The sequence below is a fragment of the Panulirus ornatus genome, chromosome 19, assembly GCF_036320965.1.
Source record: "Panulirus ornatus isolate Po-2019 chromosome 19, ASM3632096v1, whole genome shotgun sequence".
In the NCBI taxonomy this organism is placed as follows: Eukaryota; Metazoa; Arthropoda; class Malacostraca; order Decapoda; family Palinuridae; genus Panulirus; species Panulirus ornatus.
The window spans coordinates 8,192,083-8,216,449 of NC_092242.1; the positions used below are offsets into that span (position 1 = coordinate 8,192,083).

The following is a 24,367-nucleotide window of genomic DNA, read 5'->3' on the forward strand; positions in this document are numbered from 1 at the left end:
GTGGTGTGAGGTGGTTTGATCAAGTAAGTAATGAAAGGGTAAGAGAGATATGTGGTAATAAAAAGATTGTGGTTGAGAGAGCAGAAGAGGGTGTGTTGAAATGGTATGGACACATGGAGAGAATGAGTGAGGAAAGATTGACAAAGAGGATACATATGTCAGAGGTGAAAGGCATGCAAGGAATAGAGTGAATTGGAACGATGTGGTATATTGGGGTCGACGTACTATCAGTGGATTGAACCAGGGCATGTGAAGCGTCTGGGGTAAACCATGGAAAGGTCTGTGGGGCCTAGATGTGGAAAGGGAGCTGTAGTTTCGGTGCATTACACATGACAGCTAGAGACTGAGTGTGAACAAATGTGGCCTTTGTTGTCTTTTCTTAGTGTTACCTTGTACTTGTGTGGGGGGAAGGGGGTGCTTTTTCATGTGTGATGGGGTGACATGGGAGTGGATGAAGGCAGCATGGGAGTGGATGAAGGCAGCAAGTATGAATACGTGAATGGGTATGTATGTATATGTCTGTGTATGTATGTGTATGTATACATTGAAATGTATAGGTATGCATATGTGTGTGTGTGGGCATTTATGTATATACATGTGTATTTGGGTGGGTTGGGCCATTCTTTTGTCTGTTTTCTTGCATTACCTTGCCAACGCGGGAGATAGTGACTAAGTATGATGAATATAAAATACTTCCATCTATGTCTGTCTAGGCAAATTTACATCTCTTTCTGGTCCTACTGAAGTCTTACTGTACATGCAGAAAGAATATGTCGATGCACTCACTTGACCTCTAGAAATATTGCTCAGTAAATCATAAGTGGAACTCATAGTTCCAGAGAAGTGGAAGAGGGCAAATGTTGTGCCAGTATTTAAGAAAGGAGATTGGGATACTGCACAGAAGTACTCTCCAGTCTCACTTACATATGTGGTTTGTGATACATTGGAAAAGGTGATCAGAAAGGAAATGAATGAATACTCGCAAAAGAGGAACTTTGTAACTGGGAGACAATGTGGATTTAAGGAAAGGAGATCATGCGTAACCAATATTTTAGACTTCTTTGACAGGATGATTGCCATCTGAGAGCAGAGAGAGGGATAGGTAGACTCCTTCTCTGAGTAGAAGTTACAATTAATTGTTTTGTTTAAAAAAGATTAAAAACATTTTATCAGTATGTAAGATAGAAAAAATTATATATTAAGTTCTACCTGAAAGCAGCACTGTCCACTCCTTATCTCCAATAGCAGAAGAGCATTAGCACTTTTGATTTTGTGTTGTTTTCCCTTATTCTGTAAGGATAACAACAACATTTTTAAGCATATGAAAACCTTGAATGTGTAGGGAAAGGAAAAGTAAACTGTGTGGATGTTAGAGGGTTATGAAGTGTTTTATGATAAGGCATTTGTTCTCTTTTGTATAAAACATGGCAGAATACATGACTTCTACAAATTACTCCTACCCACCTCTATTGTCAAAAGAAAATACTCATGCATGCTCAATAGTGTCCAGTTTAGATTGTTTTCCTTTTAGTTAAGAGAATGATTAACCCCATTTGATACTAATTATTTTCGAATGTAGGGATAGTCAGTAGATGCAGTAAAATGTTACATTAATTACAGTATATATTATATAATGATTAACACTATTACTAACCATGACAAGAGCCAAGCAATATCAGTGTTTGAAGTGAAAGTTTATTATACACATACACAGGTATATATATATATATATATATATATATATATATATATATATATATATATATATATATATATATGTTTGCTATCATTGTCATCATCATTATTATCATTATTATTATTATTATTATTATTATTATTATTATTATTATTATTATTGTTGTTATTATAGTTTTCCATTGTTATATAAACCAAGGACTCCTTTTATTGGGATCTTGAAGCTGTGGGGCTGTGTTATTGTCAGATGCTTTGAAATGTTGACTCCATTGGATTGAAAAGTTTTCTGATAAGATTATTCTACTTTTCTTCTTCCTACAATGACAACTGTTCACGTAAAATGACTCGTCTCTTGTGCCTTGAACACGTGCAAGCAAAGTCCAATAACACACACACACACACACACACACACACACACATTATATATTTATTTATTTATTATACTTTGTTATCCCTGGGGATAGGGGAGAAAGAATACTTCCCACGTATTCCCTGCGTGTCGTAGAAGGCAACTAAAAGGGAAGGGAGCAGGGGGCTGGAAATCTTCCCCTCTCTTTTTTTTTTTTTTCCAAAGGAAGGAACAGAGAAGGGGGCCAGGTGAGGATATTCCCTCAGAGGCCCAGTCCTCTGTTCTTAACGCTACCTCGCTGAGGCGGGAAATGGCCTATAGTATAAAAAAAAATTATACTTTGTCGCTGTCTCCCGCGTTAGCGAGGTAGCACAAGGAAACAAACGAAAGACTGGCCCAACCCACCCACATACACATGTATATACATACATACATGTCCACACACGAACATATACATACCTATACATCTCAACGTGTACATATATATACACACATAGACATATACATATATACTTTTCTTTTTTCTTTCAAACTATTTGCCATTTCTTGCATTAGCAAGGTAGCGTTAAGAACAGAAGACTGGGCCTCTGAGGGAATATCCTCACCTGGCCCCCTTCTCTGTTCCTTTTGGAAAATTAAAAAAAAAAAAAAGAGAGGGGAGGATTTCCAGCCCCCCCCCGCTCCCTTCCCTTTTACTCACCTTCTACAACATGCAGGGAATACGTGGGAAGTATTCTTTCTTCCCTATCACCAGGGATATATTATTTTTTTTATTTTTTTTATTTTGCTTTGTCGCTGTTTCCCGCGTTAGCGAGGTAGCGCAAGGAAAGAGTCGAAAGAATGGCCCAACCCACCCACATACACATGTATATACATACACGTCCACACATGCAAATATACATACCTATACATCTCAATGTACACATATATATACACGCACAGACATATACACATATACACATGTACATAATTCATACTGTCTGCCTTTTTTTTTTCCCATCGCCACCTCACCACACATAGAATAACAACCCCCTCCCCCCTCATATGTGCGAGGTAGCGCAAGGAAAAGACAACAAAGGCCCCATTTGTTCACACTCAGTCTCTAGCTGTCATGTAATAATGCACCGAAAATAAAGCTCCCTTTCCACATCCAGGCCCCACAGAGCTTTCCATGGTTTACCCCAGACGTTTCACATGCCCTGATTCAATCCATTGACAGCACGTCAACCCCGGTATACCACATCGTTCCAATTCACTCTATTCCTTGCATGCCTATCACCCTCCTTCATGTTCAGGCCCCGATCACTCAAAATCTTTTTCACTCCATCTTTCCACCTCCAATTTGGTCTCCCACTTCTCCTCGTTCCCTCCACCTCCGACACATATATCTTCTTGGTCAATCTTTCCTCACTCATTCTCTCCATGTGCCCAAACCATTTCAAAACACCCCCTTCTGCTCTCTCAACCACACTCTTTTTATTTCCACACATCTCTCTTACCCTTACATTACTTACTCGATCAAACCATCTCACACCACACATTGTCCTCAAACTTCTCATTTCCAGCACATCCACCCTCCTGCGCACAACTCTATCCATAGCCCATGCCTCACAACCATACAATATTGTTGGAACCACTATTCCTTCAAACATAGCCATTTTTGCTTTCCGAGATAATGTTCTCGACTTCCACACATTCTTCAAGGCTCTCAGGATTTTCGCCCTCTCCCCCACCCTATGATTCACTTCCGCTTCCATGGTTCCATCCGCTGCCAGATCCACTCCCAGATATCTAAAACACTTTACTTCCTCCAGTTTTTTCTCCATTCAAACTTACCTCCCAATTGACTTGACCCTCAACCTACTGTACCTAATAACCTTGCTCTTATTCACATTTACTCTTAACTTTCTTCTTTCACACACTTTACCAAACTCAGTCACCAGCTTCTGCAGTTTCTCACATGAATCAGACACCAGCGCTGTATCATCAGCGAACAACAACTGACTCACTTCCCAAGCTCTCTCATCCCCAACAGACTTCATACTTGCCCCTCTTTCCAGAACTCTTGCATTCACCTCCCTAACAACCCCATCCATAAACAAATTAAACAACCATGGAGACATCACACACCCCTGCCGCAAACCTACATTCACTGAGAACCAATCACTTTCCTCTCTTCCTACACATACACAAGCCTTGGATAAAAACTTTTCACTGCTTCTAACAGCTTGCCTCCCACACCATATATTCTTAATACCTTCTACAGAGCATCTCTATCAACTCTATCATATGCCTTCTCCAGATCCATAAATGCTACATACAAATCCATTTGCTTTTCTAAGAATTTCTCACCTACATTCTTCAAAGCAAACACCTGATCCACACATCCTCTACCACTTCTGAAACCACACTGCTCTTTCCCAATCTGATGCTCTGTACATGCCTTCACCCTCTCAATTAATACCCTCCAACATAATTTCCCAGGAATACTCAACAAACTTATACCTCTGTAATTTGAGCACTCACTTTTATCCCCTTTGCCTTTGTACAATGACACTATGCAAGCATTCTGCCAGTCCTCAGGCACCTCACCATGAGTCATACATACATTAAATAACCTTACCCACCAGTCAACAATACAGTCACCCCCTTTTTTGATAAATTCCACTGCAGTACCATCCAAACCCACTGCCTTGCTGGCTTTTATCTTCCGCAGAGCTTTTGCTACCTCTTCTCTGTTTGCCAAACCATGTATTCCCTGCGTGTCGTAGAAGGCGTTGAAAAGGGGAGGGAGCGGGGGGCTGTAAATCCTCCCCTCTCGCTTTTTTTTTTAATTTTCTAAAAGAGGGAACAGAGAAGGGGGCCAGGTGAGGATATTCCCTCAAAGGCCCAGTCCTCTGTTCCCAACGCTACCTCGCTAATGCGACAAAGTATAAAAGAAAAAAAAAAAAAATATATATATATATATATATATATATATATATATATATATATATATATATATATATATATATATATATATTTTTTCTTTTTTGCTTTGTCGCTGTCTCCCGCGTTTGCGAGGTAGCGCAAGGAAACAGACGAAAGAAATGGCCCAACCCACCCCCATACACATGTATATACATACGTCCACATTCGCAAATATACATCCCTACACAGCTTTCCATGGTTTACCCCAGACGCTTCACATGCCCTGATTCAATCCACTGACAGCACGTCAACCCCGGTATACCACATCGATCCAATTCACTCTATTCCTTGCCCTCCTTTCACCCTCCTGCATGTTCAGGCCCCGATCACACAAAATCTTTTTCACTCCATCTTTCCACCTCCAATTTGGTCTCCCACTTCTCGTTCCCTCCACCTCAGACACATATAACCTCTTGGTCAATCTTTCCTCACTCATTCTCTCCATGTTCCCAAACCATTTCAAAACACCCTCTTCTGCTCTCTCAACTACGCTCTTTTTATTTCCACACATCTCTCTTACCCTTACGTTACTTACTCAATCAAACCACCTTACACCACACATTGTCCTCAAACATCTCATTTCCAGCACATCCATACTCCTGCGCACAACTCTATCCATAGCCCACGCCTCGCAACCATACAACATTGTTGGAACCACTATTCCTTCAAACATACCCATTTTTGCTTTCCGAGATAATGTTCTCGACTTCCACACATTCTTCAAGGCTCCCAGGATTTTCGCCCCCTCCCCCACCCTATGATCCACTTCCGCTTCCATGGTTCCATCTGCGGCCAGATCCACTCCCAGATATCTAAAACACTTTACTTCCTCCAGTTTTTCTCCATTCAAACTTACCTCCCAATTGACTTGACCCTCAACCCTACTGTACCTAATTAACTTGCTCTTATTCACATTTACTCTTAACTTTCTTCTTTCACACACTTTACCAAACTCAGTCACCAGCTTCTGCAGTTTCTCACATGAATCAGCCACCAGCGCTGTATCATCAGCGAACAACAACTGACTCACTTCCCAAGCTCTCTCATCCCCACCAGACTTCATACTTGCCCCTCTTTCCAAAACTCTTGCATTTACCTCCCTAACAACCCCATCCATAAACAAATTAAACAAGCATGGAGACATCACACACCCCTGCCGCAAACCTACATTCATTGAGAACCAATCACTTTCCTCTCTTCCTACACGTACACATGCCTTACATCCTCGATAAAAACTTTTCACTGCTTCTAACAACTTGCCTCCCACACCATATATTCTTAATACCTTCCACAGAGCATCTCTATCAACTCTATCATATGCCTTCTCCAGATCCATAAATGCTACAAACAAATCCATTTGCTTTTCTAAGTATTTCTCACATACATTCTTCAAAGCAAAAACCTGATCCACACATCCTGTACCACTTCTGAAACCACACTGCTCTTCCCCAATCTGATGCTCTGTACATGCCTTCACCCTCTCAATCAATACCCTCCCATATAATTTACCAGGAATACTCAACAAACTTATACCTCTGTAATTTGAGCACTCACTCGTATCCCCTTTGCCTTTGTACAATGGCACTATGCACGCATTCTGCCAATCCTCAGGCACCTCACCATGAGTCATACATACATTAAATAACCTTACCAACCAGTCAATAATACAGACACCCCCTTTTTTGATACCATCCAAACCTGCTGCCTTGCCAGCTTTCATCTTCCGCAAAGCTTTTACTACCTCTTCTCTGTTTGCCAAATCATTTTCCCTAACCCTCTCACTTTGCACACCACCTCGACCAAAACACCCTATATCTGCCACTCTATCATCAAACACATTCAACAAACCTTCAAAATACTCACTCCATCTCCTTCTCACATCACCACTACTTGTTATCACCTCCCCATTTGTGCCCTTCACTGAAGTTCCCATTTGCTCCCTTGTCTTACACATATTTTTTTTTTTTTTTTTTTTTTTGCTTTGTCGCTGTCTCCCGCGTTTGCGAGGTAGCGCAAGGAAACAGACGAAAGAAATGGCCCAACCCACCCCCATACACATGTATATACATACGTCCACACACGCAAATATACATACCTACACAGCTTTCCATGGTTTACCCCAGACGCCTCACATGCTTTGATTCAATCCACTGACAGCACGTCAACCCCGGTATACCACATCGCTCCAATTCACTCTATTCCTTGCCCTCCTTTCACCCTCCTGCATGTTCAGGCCCCGATCACACAAAATCTTTTTCACTCCATCTTTCCACCTCCAATTTGGTCTCCCACTTCTCGTTCCCTCCACCTCAGACACATATAACCTCTTGGTCAATCTTTCCTCACTCATTCTCTCCATGTGCCCAAACCATTTCAAAACACCCTCTTCTGCTCTCTCAACTACGCTCTTTTTATTTCCACACATCTCTCTTACCCTTACGTTACTTACTCAATCAAACCACCTCACACCACATATTGTCCTCAAACATCTCATTTCCAGCACATCCATCCTCCTACGCACAACTCTATCCATAGCCCACGTCTCGCAACCATACAACATTGTTGGAACCACTGTTCCTTCAAACATACCCATTTTTGCTTTCCGAGATAATGTTCTCGACTTCCACACATTCTTCAAGGCTCCCAGAATTTTCGCCCCCTCCCCCACCCTATGATCCACTTCCGCTTCCATGGTTCCATCCGCTGCCAGATCCACTCCCAGATATCTAAAACACTTCACTTCCTCCAGTTTTTCTCCATTCAAACTCATCTCCCAATTGACTTGACCCTCAACCCTACTGTACTTAATAACCTTGCTCTTATTCACATTTACTCTTAACTTTCTTCTTTCACACACTTTACCAAACTCAGTCACCAGCTTCTGCAGTTTCTCACATGAATCAGCCACCAGCGCTGTATCATCAGCGAACAACAACTGACTCACTTCCCAAGCTCTCTCATCCCCAACAGACTTCATACTTGCCCCTCTTTCCAAAACTCTTGCATTCACCTCCCTAACAACCCCATCCATAAACAAATTAAACAAGCATGGAGACATCACACACCCCTGCCGCAAACCTACATTCACTGAGAACCAATCACTTTCCTCTCTTCCTACACGTACACATGCCTTACATCCTTGATAAAAACTTTTCACTGCTTCTAACAACTTGCCTCCCACACCATATATTCTTAATACCTTCCACAGAGCATCTCTATCAACTCTATCATATGCCTTCTCCAGATCTATAAATGCTATATACAAATCCATTTGCTTTTCTAAGTATTTCTCACATACATTCTTCAAAGCAAACACATGATCCACACATCCTCTACCACTTCTGAAACCACACTGCTCTTCCCCAATCTGATGCTCTGTACATGCCTTCACCCTCTCAATCAATATCCTCCCATATAATTTACCAGGAATACTCAACAAACTTATACCTCTGTAATTTGAGCACTCACTCTTATCCCCTTTGCCTTTGTACAATGGCACTATGCACGCATTCCGCCAATCCTCAGGCACCTCACCATGAGTCATACATACATTAAATAACCTTACCAACCAGTCAACAATACAGTCACCCCTTTTTTAATAAATTCCACTGCAATACCATCCAAACCTACTGCCTTGCCGGCTTTCATCTTCCGCAAAGCTTTTACTACCTCTTCTCTGTTTACCAAATCATCTTCCCTAACCCTCTCACTTTGCACACCACCTCGACCAAAACACCCTATATCTGCCACTCTATCATCAAACACATTCAACAAACCTTCAAAATACTCACTCCATCTCCTTCTCACATCACCACTACTTGTTATCACCTCCCCATTTGCGCCCTTCACTGAAGTTCCCATTTGCTCCCTTGTCTTACGCGCTTTATTTACCTTCTTCCAGAACATCTTTTTATTCTCCCTAAAATTTAATGATACTCTCTCACCCCAACTCTCATTTGCCCTTTTTTTCACCTCTTGCACCTTTCTCTTGACCTCCTGTCTCTTTCTTTTATACATCTCCCACTCAATTTCATTTTTTCCCTGCAAAAATCGTCCAAATGCCTCTCTCTTCTCTTTCACTAATAATCTTACTTCTTCATCCCACCACTCACTACCCTTTCTAATCAACCCACCTCCTACTCTTCTCATGCCACAAGCATCTTTTGCGCAATCCATCACTGATTCCCTAAATACATCCCATTCCTCCCCCACTCCCCTCACTTCCATTGTTCTCACCTTTTTCCATTCTGTACTCAGTCTCTCCTGGTACTTCCTCACACAAGTCTCCTTCCCAAGCTCACTTACTCTCACCACCCTCTTCACCCCAACATTCACTCTTCTTTTCTGAAAACCCATACAAATCCTCACCTTAGCCTCCACAAGATAATGATCAGACATCCCTCCAGTTGCACCTCTCAGCACATTAACATCCAAAAGTCTCTCTTTCGCGCGCCTGTCAATTAACACGTAATCCAACAATGCTCTGTGGCCATCTCTCCTACTTACATAAGTATACTTATGTATATCTCGCTTTTTAAACCAGGTATTCCCGATCATCAGTCCTTTTTCAGCACATAAATCTACAAGCTCTTCACCATTTCCATTTACAACACTGAACACCCCATGTATACCAATTATTCCCTCAACTGCCACATTACTCACCTTTGCATTCAAATCACCCATCACTATAACCCGGTCTCGTGCATCAAAACCACTGACACACTCATTCAGCTGCTCCCAAAACACTTGCCTCTCATGATCTTACACATATATATATATATATATATATATATATATATATATATATATATATATATATATATATATATATATATATATTTTTATATATATATATATATATATATATATATATATATATATATATATATATATATATATATATATATTTTTTTATATATATATATATATATATATATATATATATATATATATATATATATATATATATATATATATATATATATACAACAATGTTGTATGGTTGCGAGGTGTGGGCTATGGATAGAGTTGTGCGCAGGAGGATGGATGTGCTGGAAATGAGATGTTTGAGGACAATATGTGGTGTGAGGTGGTTTGATCGAGCAAGTAATGTAAGGGTAAGAGAGATGTGTGGAAATAAAAAGAGTGTGGTTGAGAGAGCAGAAGAGGGTGTTTTGAAATGGTTTGGTCACATGGAGAGAATGAGTGAGGAATGATTGACCAAGAGGATATATGTGTCGGAGGTGGATGGAATGAGGAGAAGTGGGAGACCAAATTGGAGGTGGAAAGATGGAGTGAAAAAGATTTTGTGTGATCGGGGCCTGAACATGCAGGAGGGTGAAAGGCGTGCAAGGAATAGAGTGAATTGGAACGATGTGGTATACCGTGGTCGACGTGCTGTCAGTGGATTGAACCAGGGCATGTGAAACGTCTGGGGTAAACCATGGAAAGTGTGTGGGACCTGGATGTGGAAAGGGAGCTGTGGTTTCGGTGCATTATTACATGGCAGGTAGAGACTGAGTGTTAACGAATGGGGCCTTTGGTGTCTTTTCCTAGTGCTACCTCGCACACATGAGGGGGGAGGGGGTTGTTATTCCATGTGTGGCGAGGTGGCGATGGAACAAATAAAGGCAGACGGTATGAATTATGTACATATGTATATGTCTGTGTGTGTATACATATGTGTACATTGAGATGTATAGGTATGTATAGTTGCGTGTGTGGACGTGTATGTATATACTTGTGTATGTGGGCGGGTTGGGCCATTCTTTTGTCTATCCCTGGGGATAGAGGATTAAGAATACCTCCCACGTATTTCCTGCGTGTCGTAGAAGGCGTCTAAAAGGGGAGGGAGCGGGGGGCTGGAAATCCTCCCCTCTTGTTTTTTTTTTTTTTTTTTTTCCAAAAGAAGGAACGGAGGGGGCCAGGTGAGGATATTCCAAAAAAGGCCCAGTCCTCTGTTCTTAACGTTACCTCGCTAACGCGGGTGATGTGAGAAGGAGATGGAGTGAGTATTTTGAAGGTTTGTTGAATGTGTTTGATGATAGAGTGGCAGATATAGGGTGTTTTGGTCGAGGTGGTGTGCAAAGTGAGAGGGTTAGGGAAAATGATTTGGTAAACAGAGAAGAGGTAGTAAAAGCTTTGCGGAAGATGAAAGCCGGCAAGGCAGCAGGTTTGGATGGTATTGCAGTGGAATTTATTAAAAAAGGGGATGACTGTATTATTGACTGGTTGGTAAGGTTATTTAATTTATGTATGACTCATGGTGAGGTGCCTGAGGATTGGCAGAATGCATGCATAGTGCCATTGTACAAAGGCAAAGGGGATAAGAGTGAGTGCTCAAATTTCAGAGGTATAAGTTTGTTGAGTATTCCTGGTAAATTATATGGGAGGGTATTGATTGAGAGGGTGAAGGCATGTACAGAGCATCAGATTGGGGAAGAGCAGTGTGGTCTCAGAAGTGGTAGAGGATGTGTGGATCAGGTGTTTGCTTTGAAGAATGTATGTGAGAAATACTTAGAAAAGCAAATGGATTTGTATGTAGCATTTATGGATCTGGAGAAGGCATATGATAGAGTTGATAGAGATGCTCTGTGGAAGGTATTAAGAATATGTGGTGTGGGAGGCAAGTTGTTAGAAGCAGTGAGGAGTTTTTATCGAGGATGTAAGGCATATGTACGTGTAGGAAGAGAGGAAAGTGATTGGTTCTCAGTGAATGTAGGTTTGCGGCAGGGTTGTGTGAGTCTCCATGGTTGTTTAATTTGTTTATGGATGGGGTTGTTAGGGAGGTGAATGCAAGAGTTTTGGAAAGAGGGGCAAGTATGAAGTCTGTTGTGGATGAGAGAGCTTGGGAAGTGAGTCAGTTGTTGTTCACTGATGATACAGCGCTGGTGGCTGATTCATGTGAGAAACTGCAGAAGCTGGTGACTGAGTTTGGTAAAGTGTGTGAAAGAAGAAAGTTAAGAGTAAATGTGAATAAGAGCAAGGTTATTAGGTACAGTAGGGTTGAGGGTCAAGTCAGTTGGGAGGTAAGTTTGAATGGAGAAAAACTGGAGGAAGTAAAGTGTTTTAGATATCTGGGAGTGGATCTGGCCGCAGATGGAACCATGGAAGCGGAAGTGGATCATAGGGTGGGGAGGGGGCGAAAATTCTGGGAGCCTTGAAGAATGTGTGGAAGTCGAGTACATTATCTCGGAAAGCAAAAATGGGTATGTTTGAAGGAATAGTGGTTCCAACAATGTTGTATGGTTGCGAGGCGTGGGCTATGGATAGAGTTGTGCGCAGGAGGATGGATGTGCTGGAAATGAGATGTTTGAGGACAATGTGTGGTGTGAGGTGGTTTGATCGAGTAAGTAACGTAAGGGTAAGAGAGATGTGTGGAAATAAAAAGAGCGTGGTTGAGAGAGCAGAAGAGGGTGTTTTGAAATGTTTTGGGCACATGGAGAGAATGAGTGAGGAAAGATTGACCAAGAGGATATATGTGTCGGAGGTGGAGGGAACGAGGAGAAGTGGGAGACCAAATTGGAGGTGGAAAGATGGAGTGAAAAAGATTTTGTGTGATCGGGGCCTGAACATGCAGGAGGGTGAAAGGAGGGCAAGGAATAGAGTGAATTGGATCGATGTGGTATACCGGGGTTGACGTGCTGTCAGTGGATTGAATCAGGGCATGTGAAGCGTCTGGGGTAAACCATGGAAAGCTGTGTAGGTATGTATATTTGCGTGTGTGGACGTATGTATATACATGTGTATGGGGGTGGGTGAGGCCATTTCTTTCGTCTGTTTCCTTGCGCTACCTCGCAAACGCGGGAGACAGCGACAAAGCAAAAAAAAAAAATATATAATTGTTTTATACTATTTGCCATTTCCATTTGCCATTTGCTATGTGGAAATATATATATATATTTTCTTTCAAACTATTCGCCATTTCCCGCATTAGCGAGGTAGCGTTAAGAACAGAGGACTGGGCCTTTGAGGGAATACCCTCACCTGGCCCAATTCTCTGTTCCTTCTTTTGGAAAAAAAAAAAAAAATATATATATATATATATATATATATATATATATATATATATATATATATATATATATATATATATATATATATATATCCTCCCCTCTTGTTTTTTTTTTTCTTTTTTTTAATTTTCCAAAAGAAGGAACAGAGGGGGGCCAGGTCAGGATATTCCACAAAGGCCCAGTCCTGTGTTCTTAACGCTACCTCGCTAATGCGGGAAATGGCAGATAGTTTAAAAGAAAAAAGAAAGATATATATATATATATTATATTATTTATTTTATATCTGTCGCTGTCTCCCGTGTTTGCGAGGTAGCGCAAGGAAACAGACGAAAGAAATGGCCCAACCCCCCCCCCATACACATGTATATACATACGTCCACACACGCAAATATACATACCTACACAGCTTTCCATGGTTTACCCCAGACGCTTCACATGCCCTGCTTCAATCCACTGACAGCACGTCAACCCCGGTATACCACATCGCTCCAATTCACTCTATTCCTTACCCTCCTTTCACCCTCCTGCATGCTCAGGTCCCGATCACACAAAATCATTATCACTCCATCTTTCCACCTCCAATTTGGTCTCCCTCTTCTCCTTGTTCCCTCCACCTCCGACACATATATCCTCTTGGTCAATCTTTCCTCACTCATCCTCTCCATGTGCCCAAACCACTTCAAAACACCCTCTTCTGCTCTCTCAACCACGCTCTTTTTATTTCCACACATCTCTCTTACCCTTACGTTACTCACTCGATCAAACCACCTCACACCACACATTGTCCTCAAACATCTCATTTCCAGCACATCCATCCTCCTACGCACAACTCTATCCATAGCCCACGCCTCGCAACCATACAACATTGTTGGAACCACTATTCCATCAAACATACCCGTTTTTGCTTTCCGAGATAATGTTCTCGACTTCCACACATATATATATATATTCCTATAAGTCCACAGGGAAAATGAAACACGTTCCCAAGTGCACTTTCGTGTAATGATCACATCATCAGGGGAGACACAAGAGAGAAATATAACAGTCAGTTGATATACAGTGACAAGACATAGCTACGTCTCTGTTGTATATCAACTGACTGTTCACAGTCAAGTCATACGTACCTTTCCATTGTTCCCCCAGTTGCTTCATATTCCATGATTCACTCCATTGACAGTACATCACCCCTGTATACCACATTGCTCCAGTTCACTCTATCCTGAGCACACTTATCACCCTCCTGCATGTTCAGGCCCCAGATGCTCAAAATCTTGTTCACTCCATCCTTCCATCTCCAGTTTGTTCTCCCTGTTTGTCTAAACCAATCCCCTTTCTTCCCCACTACTTTCACTTACAGTTGCAAAGGCACTAATAATCACCCACCTCATGTATTCTGCTTGTATTTTAACCAACATTAGGCTGGGACTCACTTCCATATCCACTTTTACACATTCACACAAGTTCTACCTTCCTTAGATGTCGCCCTCATGCTAACCATAGACTTTACTCCTCCAACATTTCCAAACCATTCATCTCCTTTCTTTCTTTCTTTCCTTTTTAATTTTTTCAGATTCAGAACATCAAGTTCCTTTTGTCAAATATTCTACCTGTCTTTCCCATCCTCTTATCTTATTTACATCCACTCATGTCCAAGCACCTGTGCCTGAGCCTGTGAGCACTCTTTGCTTGGATCCTTTTTCTGTTCCAGCTTTCTGAAATGGAAATGGAATTTCAAGATGGAGAGGGTTTCTAGCACCCCCCCTCCAGCCCCATTTATAACCATTTTCTACAACACAGAGAATACATGGGAAGTTGTCTTTCTCTCCTATCCTTAGGGTTATATATTTTTCATGCATTTGCTGTTTCTTGTGTTTGTGAGATAATGACCCTATTAGATCACATCCACTCTCTGACTGTCATGTATGATACACCGAAACCAGAGTCACCTATCCACACCCCCGACCAATTCATATGCCCAGGTTTAGTGCATTGACAGTATGTTGTCGCCGTGTCCTCTCCCAGCTGTCCGAAACATCACTTATCTATTTTGCGTAAAAAAGAAGTGATACTGGTTCTCTGCTGCTTGTGGCTACACCTTCAGTGAGGCTCTATCATCATCAGTTGATGGAAGTAAGGTACATTCTTGTTGAGGGACTTATTGTTAATTCTTTTACTTTTAACTGAAGTATAGCCATAAAGCTACAGGAGCCCCATAAAAGAGGTCCTGAGTTGTTTGTAGTCGTAATGATGATAATAATGATATTAATGGCGATTGCAATGATAATGTAAATAATAGGGATAATATATAAGATGAAAAATAGCATGAATATACAGTATTTGCAATGATTTTTCAGTTGTGCACGATTCTTTGCGTTTATATCGTTAAGGCTGCAAAAATTTGCACATACAGTAGGAATGCAAAAAAATTAATGCAGATTAAAAAGTATTTATCTTGGATGTCTGAATATTCACTTTTTATTTCTTTATTCAGTGTATTGAGCCAAAAGTTATGAAATTGAATGGACCTTTAAATATTCCTAAATCCTAGTGAGATCAAAACTTACTCATAGCAACCAAATTCCCTTTCAATATCCTGATCCTAGTATTGCTAGTGGCTTAATGTTTTTATTTTTCCACTCTGGTCACACAGACTGATATATTTTACAGGGCTGGAGGCAGACCGTATTATTGGTGGTGAAACTATGTTGGGTTCTGGTGAAGATGAGAAACTGTACAAAAGGTAAGAGTGTTGAGTACCTTTACTGTTAAAGTAATCCAATTTATACAGTTCTAAACTAAGTTTTCTTTCTAAGATTTGTTTATTGCACAAGCCTTGAGAGAACCTCTTGGGTCCTTAAGTGTTTAAAACCTCTAGCACCTTGCCTTTTGGTGAAGTAAATGTGTTTCACCCCACACCAACCACCAATTTGATGGTAACAGCATAGGTATGGGATTGGATCTGCCCTCAGGCCAGTCAGCAACCTTTGTCCAGCAATGATATCATCCTCCTGCTGGTTTTCATGTTGGCTGACTCAGATTTCTCAGAGCCCAGACACATGCTGGCATTCTGCTCCATTTGTCCTTATTTCAGTTTCTTCCATGTTAATGTGGATAAGTATCTTTTTTTGATATGCTTAGGGTGTGGTGTATTTACCAGTTGATGTTTAGAACATTATTCCTTATGCCCAGCTAAATCCCTGTGCAAATTTTTAGATATCGCCTGAAACTATCAACAGAAATATCTATATATGTTGATTATGCCTGATACTCCTTTCATTAAGGAGCATTTCTTCTTGGATTTAGAGATATTATGTTGTTGTTGGCCCAACCAAGCCTATATGTTAGAGCCCATGATAATAGGAAGTTATCCACCACCCTGGTTCTTCTGAGGAACCTTACATTGGAGATTAACAAAAGATCTTTGGCATACCACCAGCATAGTTTTTATTTTATGCCTAACTTTAGGTGTCTGGGTTCAAACGTGCAGCTACTTATTTGTACTCTACAGAGAGGGAGTTGTACTCTTGTGGGGCTCATCTCTTGAACATTCTCTCTGTCATGCAACTCCTAAAATTTATGTACGCTGTTTTCATTATCCATGTCCCTAGTCGTTCTCTTCCATTCATTGATCTTGCTAATGCTATAAAAGTACTTCTTTACATCTTTTTTAACAAGTTTCTTGCTTGATTTCATGGAATTGCCTCTGGCTGCTCTATCCTGATTTTTCTCAAAGAACTGTCTACTGGCCACATCATCAATCTGTTTCAAGAACTCTTTTTCAGAATGGGTAAATATAAAACCTTTAGTCTTTCTCTGTAACTTAGCTCTCTTATTTCTGTACCAACTTTGTTGCTCTTCTTTGGAACATCTCTGTGAGTTCACTGTTTCTTTAGGTGCAGTGACCAAACTTGAGGAACATATTGTAGTTTTGACTTTATGTTGTACATGAAATGCTTGTCAAATATTTCTTAATCCACATACTTGAAAGCTATTCTGATATTTGCCAGAAGACAGTGTGTCTCCTTTGATATTCTCCTAATGTGTGACTCTGGCAGTATGTTAGGGATGATGTTGACTCCCAAGCCCTTCTCTTTCATTTTACCCCATCCTCATTTCTTACATTTACTTGGGATGAATTTCTTCAACCATGTATCAGAACTGCTTTGAAGTCTGATTAGGTCCCCTTGCAAGCTGATGCAATCCTCCTCACTTTTCACTTCCCTCATTACTTTTGCATCATATACAAACATATTTAGATTGGAATCCATGCCTTCAGACAAGTAATTTACGTAGTTCAAGAAGAGTAACTGTCTTACAATAGAACCCTGGGGCACTCCAGTGGTGACCTCCACCCAGTTGAAGAAGACCTTTCTGACATTTGTATTTTGTTCCTTTTCACTTAGATAATCCTCTAACCATTGAAGGATTCTCCATCTTAATCCTGCCTATATTCCAGCTTCTTAATCAGCCTCCCATGCAGTACTGAGATACTTGGTTTTACACTTTTTTGCCATAACTCTAAGGTATCCATTTTTTTGCCATGTTTTATTTTTTTTTTTTTTTTTTTTACTAACCATACTCTTTCATATATGCACTGAAAGACTTGCAGGGCAATCCAGCCCTTGAGAGGGATGTTAGTTTTGAAGCATGAAATACTACTACTCGCTTAGGGATGTTTCAGAAGTAAATTTCTCTTGTTGTTTCTCGCCTTTCTTTCCCCACTCTAACTTGACAATAACCTCCCTTAGGATGACATCAGTGTTCTGAATTTTATAAGGCTACCAATGTAATAGCCAGCAGGACAGTGTTATCATTGAGTGGAGGTTGCTGATATGCTAGAGAGTGGACTAGTACCAAGCCGTAAGCTGCTATCATCGAGTAATGGAATGGTGAGGGATGAGTGGTATTTCAACAGGAGGGAGTGAGTAAGAGGTTTCTTACCCTAAGGATCTTGAGAGATTTTCTCAAGGCTTGTTGGACACCACCCTGAAGGGAAATGGATTTCTTTGTGTGTTTATGTGATGGCACAAGAACATGATTTATGATAGGTGTTTGTAAAGTGTGTGTGTGTAATTTCCCTTATTCTTTTTTCTGCAATAGCTGACTTTATAGCTTAAAACCTTGTACTGTAACTCAGATCCCTTATACCTAATGCCATCTGTTTTGCCTTCCTCTGGACTTTCTAGATTAGATCTGTGTTTCATTAAGAGTGTTGGTCTAACTTGAACTGAGAAGGCTTGGGCAACCAGATGCTGTAATCATAGCTGTCTCATAAATGCCTTTTTTTCCCATGTTAGCATGGTAGTGCCAGGAACAGGTGAAAAAATTGCCTTATTTGCTCTCATCTGCTCTCCATCTGTCATGTATAATGTTCCAGAATCAGTGAGCCCAATCTACAACCATGCCCCACAGATCTTTCTGTAGTGTCCCCTGACCACTTCATATGACCTGGTTCAGTCTAGTGACAGCACATTGACTCCACTTCACACTTTCCCTTGCTTGCCTTACAACTTCTTACATGTTCAGGCCTTGAGCACTGTAAGCCTTTTTCACTCCATCCTTCCATCTCAAGTTTAGTTTTCCCCTTCTCCATGTTCCTCCACTTCTGGCTCAGATTGTATTTGTCACCTTCCCCTCACCCTTTCTCTCTTTATGTACACACCATATCAGCACACCCTCCTCAGCTGCCTCAACAATATTCTTCTTGCTACCACACCTCCTTCCTTTCCTTTCATTTCTCACTCAGACCACATTTTGTCCTCAAAATTTTGATTTCCAACACATTCACCTTCTTTGATACTCTATCATGTAAAGCTGATGCTTCGCATTCATAAAACAATACTGGGATTATTATACAATTAAACATAACCATCTTTGCCCTCACAGAGGGTGACTTCTCTTTCCACATATTCCTTAATGTACCCAAGCCCCTTGCCCTGTACCCATCCTATGTATTACTTTTGCTGCCATGGTTCCTCTTGCTGCCTCATCCACTTCTAGGTAAAACTTAACTTCCTCCCAGGTCTCTCTGTTTAGACCTATCCCCCAATTAAACTGTTTTCCTCTCCAGAACGTGATAAACTTGCTTTTACTCACATTTACTCTTAACTTTCTCCTCTCACACACTTTCCCAAACTCACACACCAGCTTCTGCAGCTTTTCCCTCAAATGTGCCACCAATTCCATATTGTTAGCAAACAGTAACTGACTCACCTCCCAGACTTCCCTTTGCTTAACAGACTGTAATCTGCCCCTCTCTCCAACCCCTTCACCTTCCTCAAAATGCCATACGTAACAGATTTTAGGTAGCCATATTATCATTACAGACCCTGCTGCAGGCCCAACTTCACCTGCAGTGGTAGAGGATGTGTGGATCAGGTGTTTGCTTTGAAGAATGTGTGTGAGAAATACTTAGAAAAGCAAATGGATTTCTATGTAGCATTTATGGATCTGGAGAAGGCATATGATAGAATTGATGGAGGTGCTCTGTGGAATGTGTTAAGAATATTTAGCATGGGAGGCAAGTTGCTAGAAGCGGTGAAAAGTTTTTATTGAGGATGTAAGGCATGTGTACGAGTAGGAAGAGAGGAAAGTAATTGGTTCTCAGTGTATGTCGGTTTGCGGCAGGGGTGTGTGATGTCTTCATGGTTGTTTAGTTTGTTTATGGAAGGGGTTGTTAGGTGAATGCAAGAGTTTTGGAGAGAGGGGCAAGTATGCAGTCTGTTGTGGATGAGAGGGCTTGGGAAGTGAGTCAGATGTTGTTCGCTGGTGATCCTGCGCTGGTTGCTGATTCGGGTGAGAAACTGCAGAAGCTGGTGACTGAGTTTGGTAAATTGTGTGAAAGAAGAAAGCTGAGAGTAAATGTGAATAAGAGCAAGGTTATTAGGAACAGTTGGGTTGAGGGACGAGTCAATTGGGAGATAAGTTTAAATGGAGAAAAACTGGAGGAAGTGAAGTGTTTTAGATATCTGAGAGTGGCTTTGGCAGCAAATGGAACCATGAAAGCAGAAGTGAGTCACAGGGTGGGGGAGGGGAGCAAAAGTTCTGGGAGCGTTGAAAAATGTGTGGAAGTCGAGAACATTATCTCGGAAATCAAAAATGGGTATTTTTGAAGGAATAGTGGTTCTAACAATGTTATATGGTTGCTAGGCATGGGCTATAGATAGAGTTGTGCGGAGGAGGGTGGATGTGCTGGAAATGAGATGTTTGAGGACAATATGTGATGTGAGGTGGTTTGATTGAGTAAGTAGTGAAAGGGTAAGAGAGATGTGTGGTAATGAAAAGAGTGTGGTTGAGAGAGCAGAAGAGGATGTTTTGAAATGATTTGGTCACATGGAGAGAATGAGTGAGGAGAGTGACAAAGAGGATATATGCGTCAGAGGTGGAGGGAACGAGGAGAAGTGGGAGACCAAATTGGAGGTGGAAAGATGGAGTGATAAAAGTTTTGAGCAATCGCGGCCTGTACATGCAGGAGGGTGAAAGGTTGCAAGGAATAGAGTGAATTGGAACGATGTGGTGTCGACTTGCTGTCAATGAACCAGGGCATGTGAAGCGTCTGGGGTAAACCATGGAAAGTTTTGTGGGGCCTGGATGTGGAAAGGGAGCTGTGGTTTCGGTGCATTATACATGACAGCTAGAGACTGAGTGTGAACGAATGTGGCCTTTGTTGTCTTTTCCCAGCGCTATCTCGCGCACATGCGGGGGGAGGGGGTTGTCATTTCATGCGAGGCGGGGTGGCAGTGGGAATGAATAAAGGCAGCAAGTATGAATTATGTACATGTGTATATATGTATATGTCTGTGTATGTATATATATGTATATGTTGAAATGTATAGGTATGCATATGTGTGTGTGGGTGGAAGTGTATGTATATACATATGTATGTGGGTGGGTTGAGCCATTCTTTCGTCTGTTTCCTTGTGCTTCCTCGCTAATGTGGGAGACAGTGACAAAGTATAATGAAGAATGAAAAAAATAGTAACACACACCATACTGCTGGTAAAAACTCCTCTTTGCTTCTCTTAGCTTTCCTCCCACACCTTATATCCACATTACCTACCTCAAAGCATCTTTCTCTGTCCTATCATATGTTTTTTCATGATCCATAAATGCCACTTATGAATCCTTCTGTTTCATTAAAGTTGGTTTTTTTTTTTTTTGCCGCTGTCTCCCGCGTTTGCGAGGTAGCGCAAGGAAACAGACGAAAGAAATGGCCCAACCCACCCCCATACACATGTATATACATACCTCCACACACGCAAATATACATACCTTCACAGCTTTCCATGGTTTACCCCAGACGCTTCACATGCTCCGATTCAATCCACTGACAGCACGTCAACCCCGGTATACCACATCGCTCCAATTCACTCTATTCCTTGCCCTCCTTTCACCCTCCTGCATGTTCAGGCCCCGATCACACAAAATCTTTTTCACTCCATCTTTCCACCTCCAATTTTGTCTCCCTCTTCTCCTTGTTCCCTCCACCTCCGACACATATATCCTCTTGGTCAATCTTTCCTCACTCATTCTCTCCATGTGCCCAAACCATTTCAAAACACCCTCTTCTGCTCTCTCAACCACGCTCTTTTTATTTCCACACATCTCTCTTACCCTTACGTTACTTACTCGATCAAACCACCTCACACCACACATTGTCCTCAAACATCTCATTAAAGTATATATATCAAATTCTAGGAGGCATATTGTTCCTCCCCATTGTAATGCCCTGTGCATTCCAGCACCCTCTTTATCACCCCTTGCCCTTACAGCTTTCCAGATACACTCAACAGACTTAACCTTTATGATTTGAACATTCACTTTTGATCCCCTTATCTTTATAAAATGGGACTATACAGAGATTCTGCAAACCTTCAGGCCTTTCTTCATGAACCATAAATATCCTCTTTCCTGATGCCGTCTCTTTGTGACCTCCAGTACATCCAGTCTTGTTCTCTGCACTTGTTATTTTCATTTGTCTTTTCCCATTCATTCAGCACTGTTTTTCTTTGATTGTTTAATCCTTCATATGTATAGTAATTGCTGAGTTTTGTTATCCCAGAAGAATGCAAGAATCTGCAGTTGCTTCTCCATTTACATTCTCTGAATATGTCAGAATGCCTGCATATTATAAGATGCATGAATTTTGTTGTCCTCTTAGTGCCTTTTGATTATTAGAGCTTCCATGGTAGTACAGTCTTGGATATTTGTTTCTACATCTGTTATCAGATTTACACTTTTCCGAAGGTAATGCTTACATGCATTATTTAGACATCTACAATTTGTATCTATTTAGGAATGAGACGGTGGGGGGGGGGGGGGGGACTAGGTTAGTTTACCTTGCCTTATGATTACTTGAGTCAGCAGCTGTTTGAACTGGAGTTGGAGAAGTTTGCTATGGTCCTTGGAAAAATCTATCCTATAATAACTGTGTGGCTTTTTTCTTTTTCTTCAAATATTCTTATAGGCATGTTAAGCATAAATGAACTTTTTTCATAACACCATAGTATGTTCATGGATGGAATTCTTGTCATTAATGAAGAACAAAGCATTGTATAGATAATCATTTACTTCCGCTTAGCCTTTTGCTGTGAATGTGCATGCAGTAGGGGATGACTGGTACTGGTATCTTTCCTCTCCTCTGACTGTAACCCCAGCAACATGTTGCTCTTCAGTTTATACTGGATTTGGGACATTTTTTTCTTCCTGCCCATAATCTAGGAAACCTGCCTTTCTTTAAATGGGGACCTTCAGTAGGTAGAATGATTCCAGATGATATACCCATTGCATATAAGATAGAAATTGAATATTGTTTAGTTTTGGCATCATTATAAAAGGTGTTATGACTGAAAACCTTACAGTGCTTTTAAGTGTTTCATTATTGCAGGAAAAGAATACTCAAAATGGTAGATTAAGAATATGAATATTTCTCATTTCTTTTGCTATTGCGAGGCCTTAGTGTTATTCACAGACAACATCCAAATTTTTTAATGTCACTCACAAAATTTTGCTATTCAAAGGCCCTTGCATGTTTGTTATTGATAAAATCATAGATGAGTTTCCATGGAATGCTCTTACACCCCAAATGTTTTGAATCTCATCAACTTTAAAACACTATGATAATTTATTTTCCTTATGACAGTATTAGAAATATTCATCCAGTTCTTGTATAGATAAGCTCAGAATTTAAGAGTGATAAAATAGATGGTCAAAAACATTGATAAATTATGCATTATGGTATGTTTCCTTAGGTTAAGTCATTTTATATGGACTTTCAAGGTGATGCTGATTTGGTTTTTACAGGGCTTACAAGTCTGAGTATCGCAAAAAGTTCCGTCCATTCTCACAATACCAGTATGTGGACGGTAAATTTCATAAGGTGAAGACTGATGATAATACAGGTGGAAGTAGTGAATCACCAAACAATTGGTACAAGGAAGTCATTGAGCTTCGTCGCCAGGCTGGACAGTATCGGGTATGTAATAAGTGACTTTACAAGTTCATGTGGAATAGAATTTGAAAATATTGTATGAATCCCTAGAACTCTGAAGAGCAAAAAGAAAGATATATATATCCTCACCTGACCCCCTTCTCTGTTCCTTCTTTTGGAAAGTTAAAAAAAAAAAAAACGAGAGGGAAGGATTTCCAGCCCCCCACTCCCTTCCCTTTTAGTTGCCTTCTACGACATGCAGGGAATACGTGGGAAGTATTCTTTCTCCCCTATCCCCAAATATATATATATATATATTTTTTTTTTTTTTTTTTTTTTTTTTTTTTTTTATACTTTGTCGCTGTCTCCCGCGTTTGCGAGGTAGCGCAAGGAAACAGACGAAATAAATGGCCCAACCCCCCCCATACACATGTACATACACACGTCCACACACACAAATATACATACCTACACAGCTTTCCATGGTTTACCCCAGACGCTTCACATGCCCTGATTCAATCCACTGACAGCACGTCAACCCCGGTATACCACATCGATCCAATTCACTCTATTCCTTGCCCTCCTTTCACCCTCCTGCATGTTCAGGCCCCGATCACACAAAATCTTTTTCACTCCATCTTTCCACCTCCAATTTGGTCTCCCTCTTCTCCTCGTTCCCTCCACCTCCGACACATATATCCTCTTGGTCAATCTTTCCTCACTCATTCTCTCCATGTGCCCAAACCATTTTAAAACACCCTCTTCTGCTCTCTCAACCACGCTCTTTATTTCCACACATCTCTCTCACCCTTATGTTACTTACTCGATCAAACCACCTCACACCACACATTGTCCTCAAACATCTCATTTCCAGCACATCCACCCTCCTGTGCACAACTCTATCCATAG

General features: G+C 40.9%; 1 protein-coding gene across 28 annotated transcripts in view; it reads left to right on the top strand.

Moving 5' to 3' along the window:
* LOC139755367 (uncharacterized) overlaps positions 1–24,367 on the top strand; it is an 876,210-nt gene that overhangs the window by 654,291 nt on the left and 197,552 nt on the right. For all 28 annotated transcript variants that reach the window (XM_071673571.1, XM_071673553.1, XM_071673567.1 and 25 more), the window contains 2 exons: positions 15,697–15,769; positions 23,332–23,503. In XM_071673571.1, the coding sequence (XP_071529672.1) occupies positions 15,697–15,769; positions 23,332–23,503 (245 nt within the window). The remainder of the gene's footprint in view (positions 1–15,696; positions 15,770–23,331; positions 23,504–24,367) is intronic.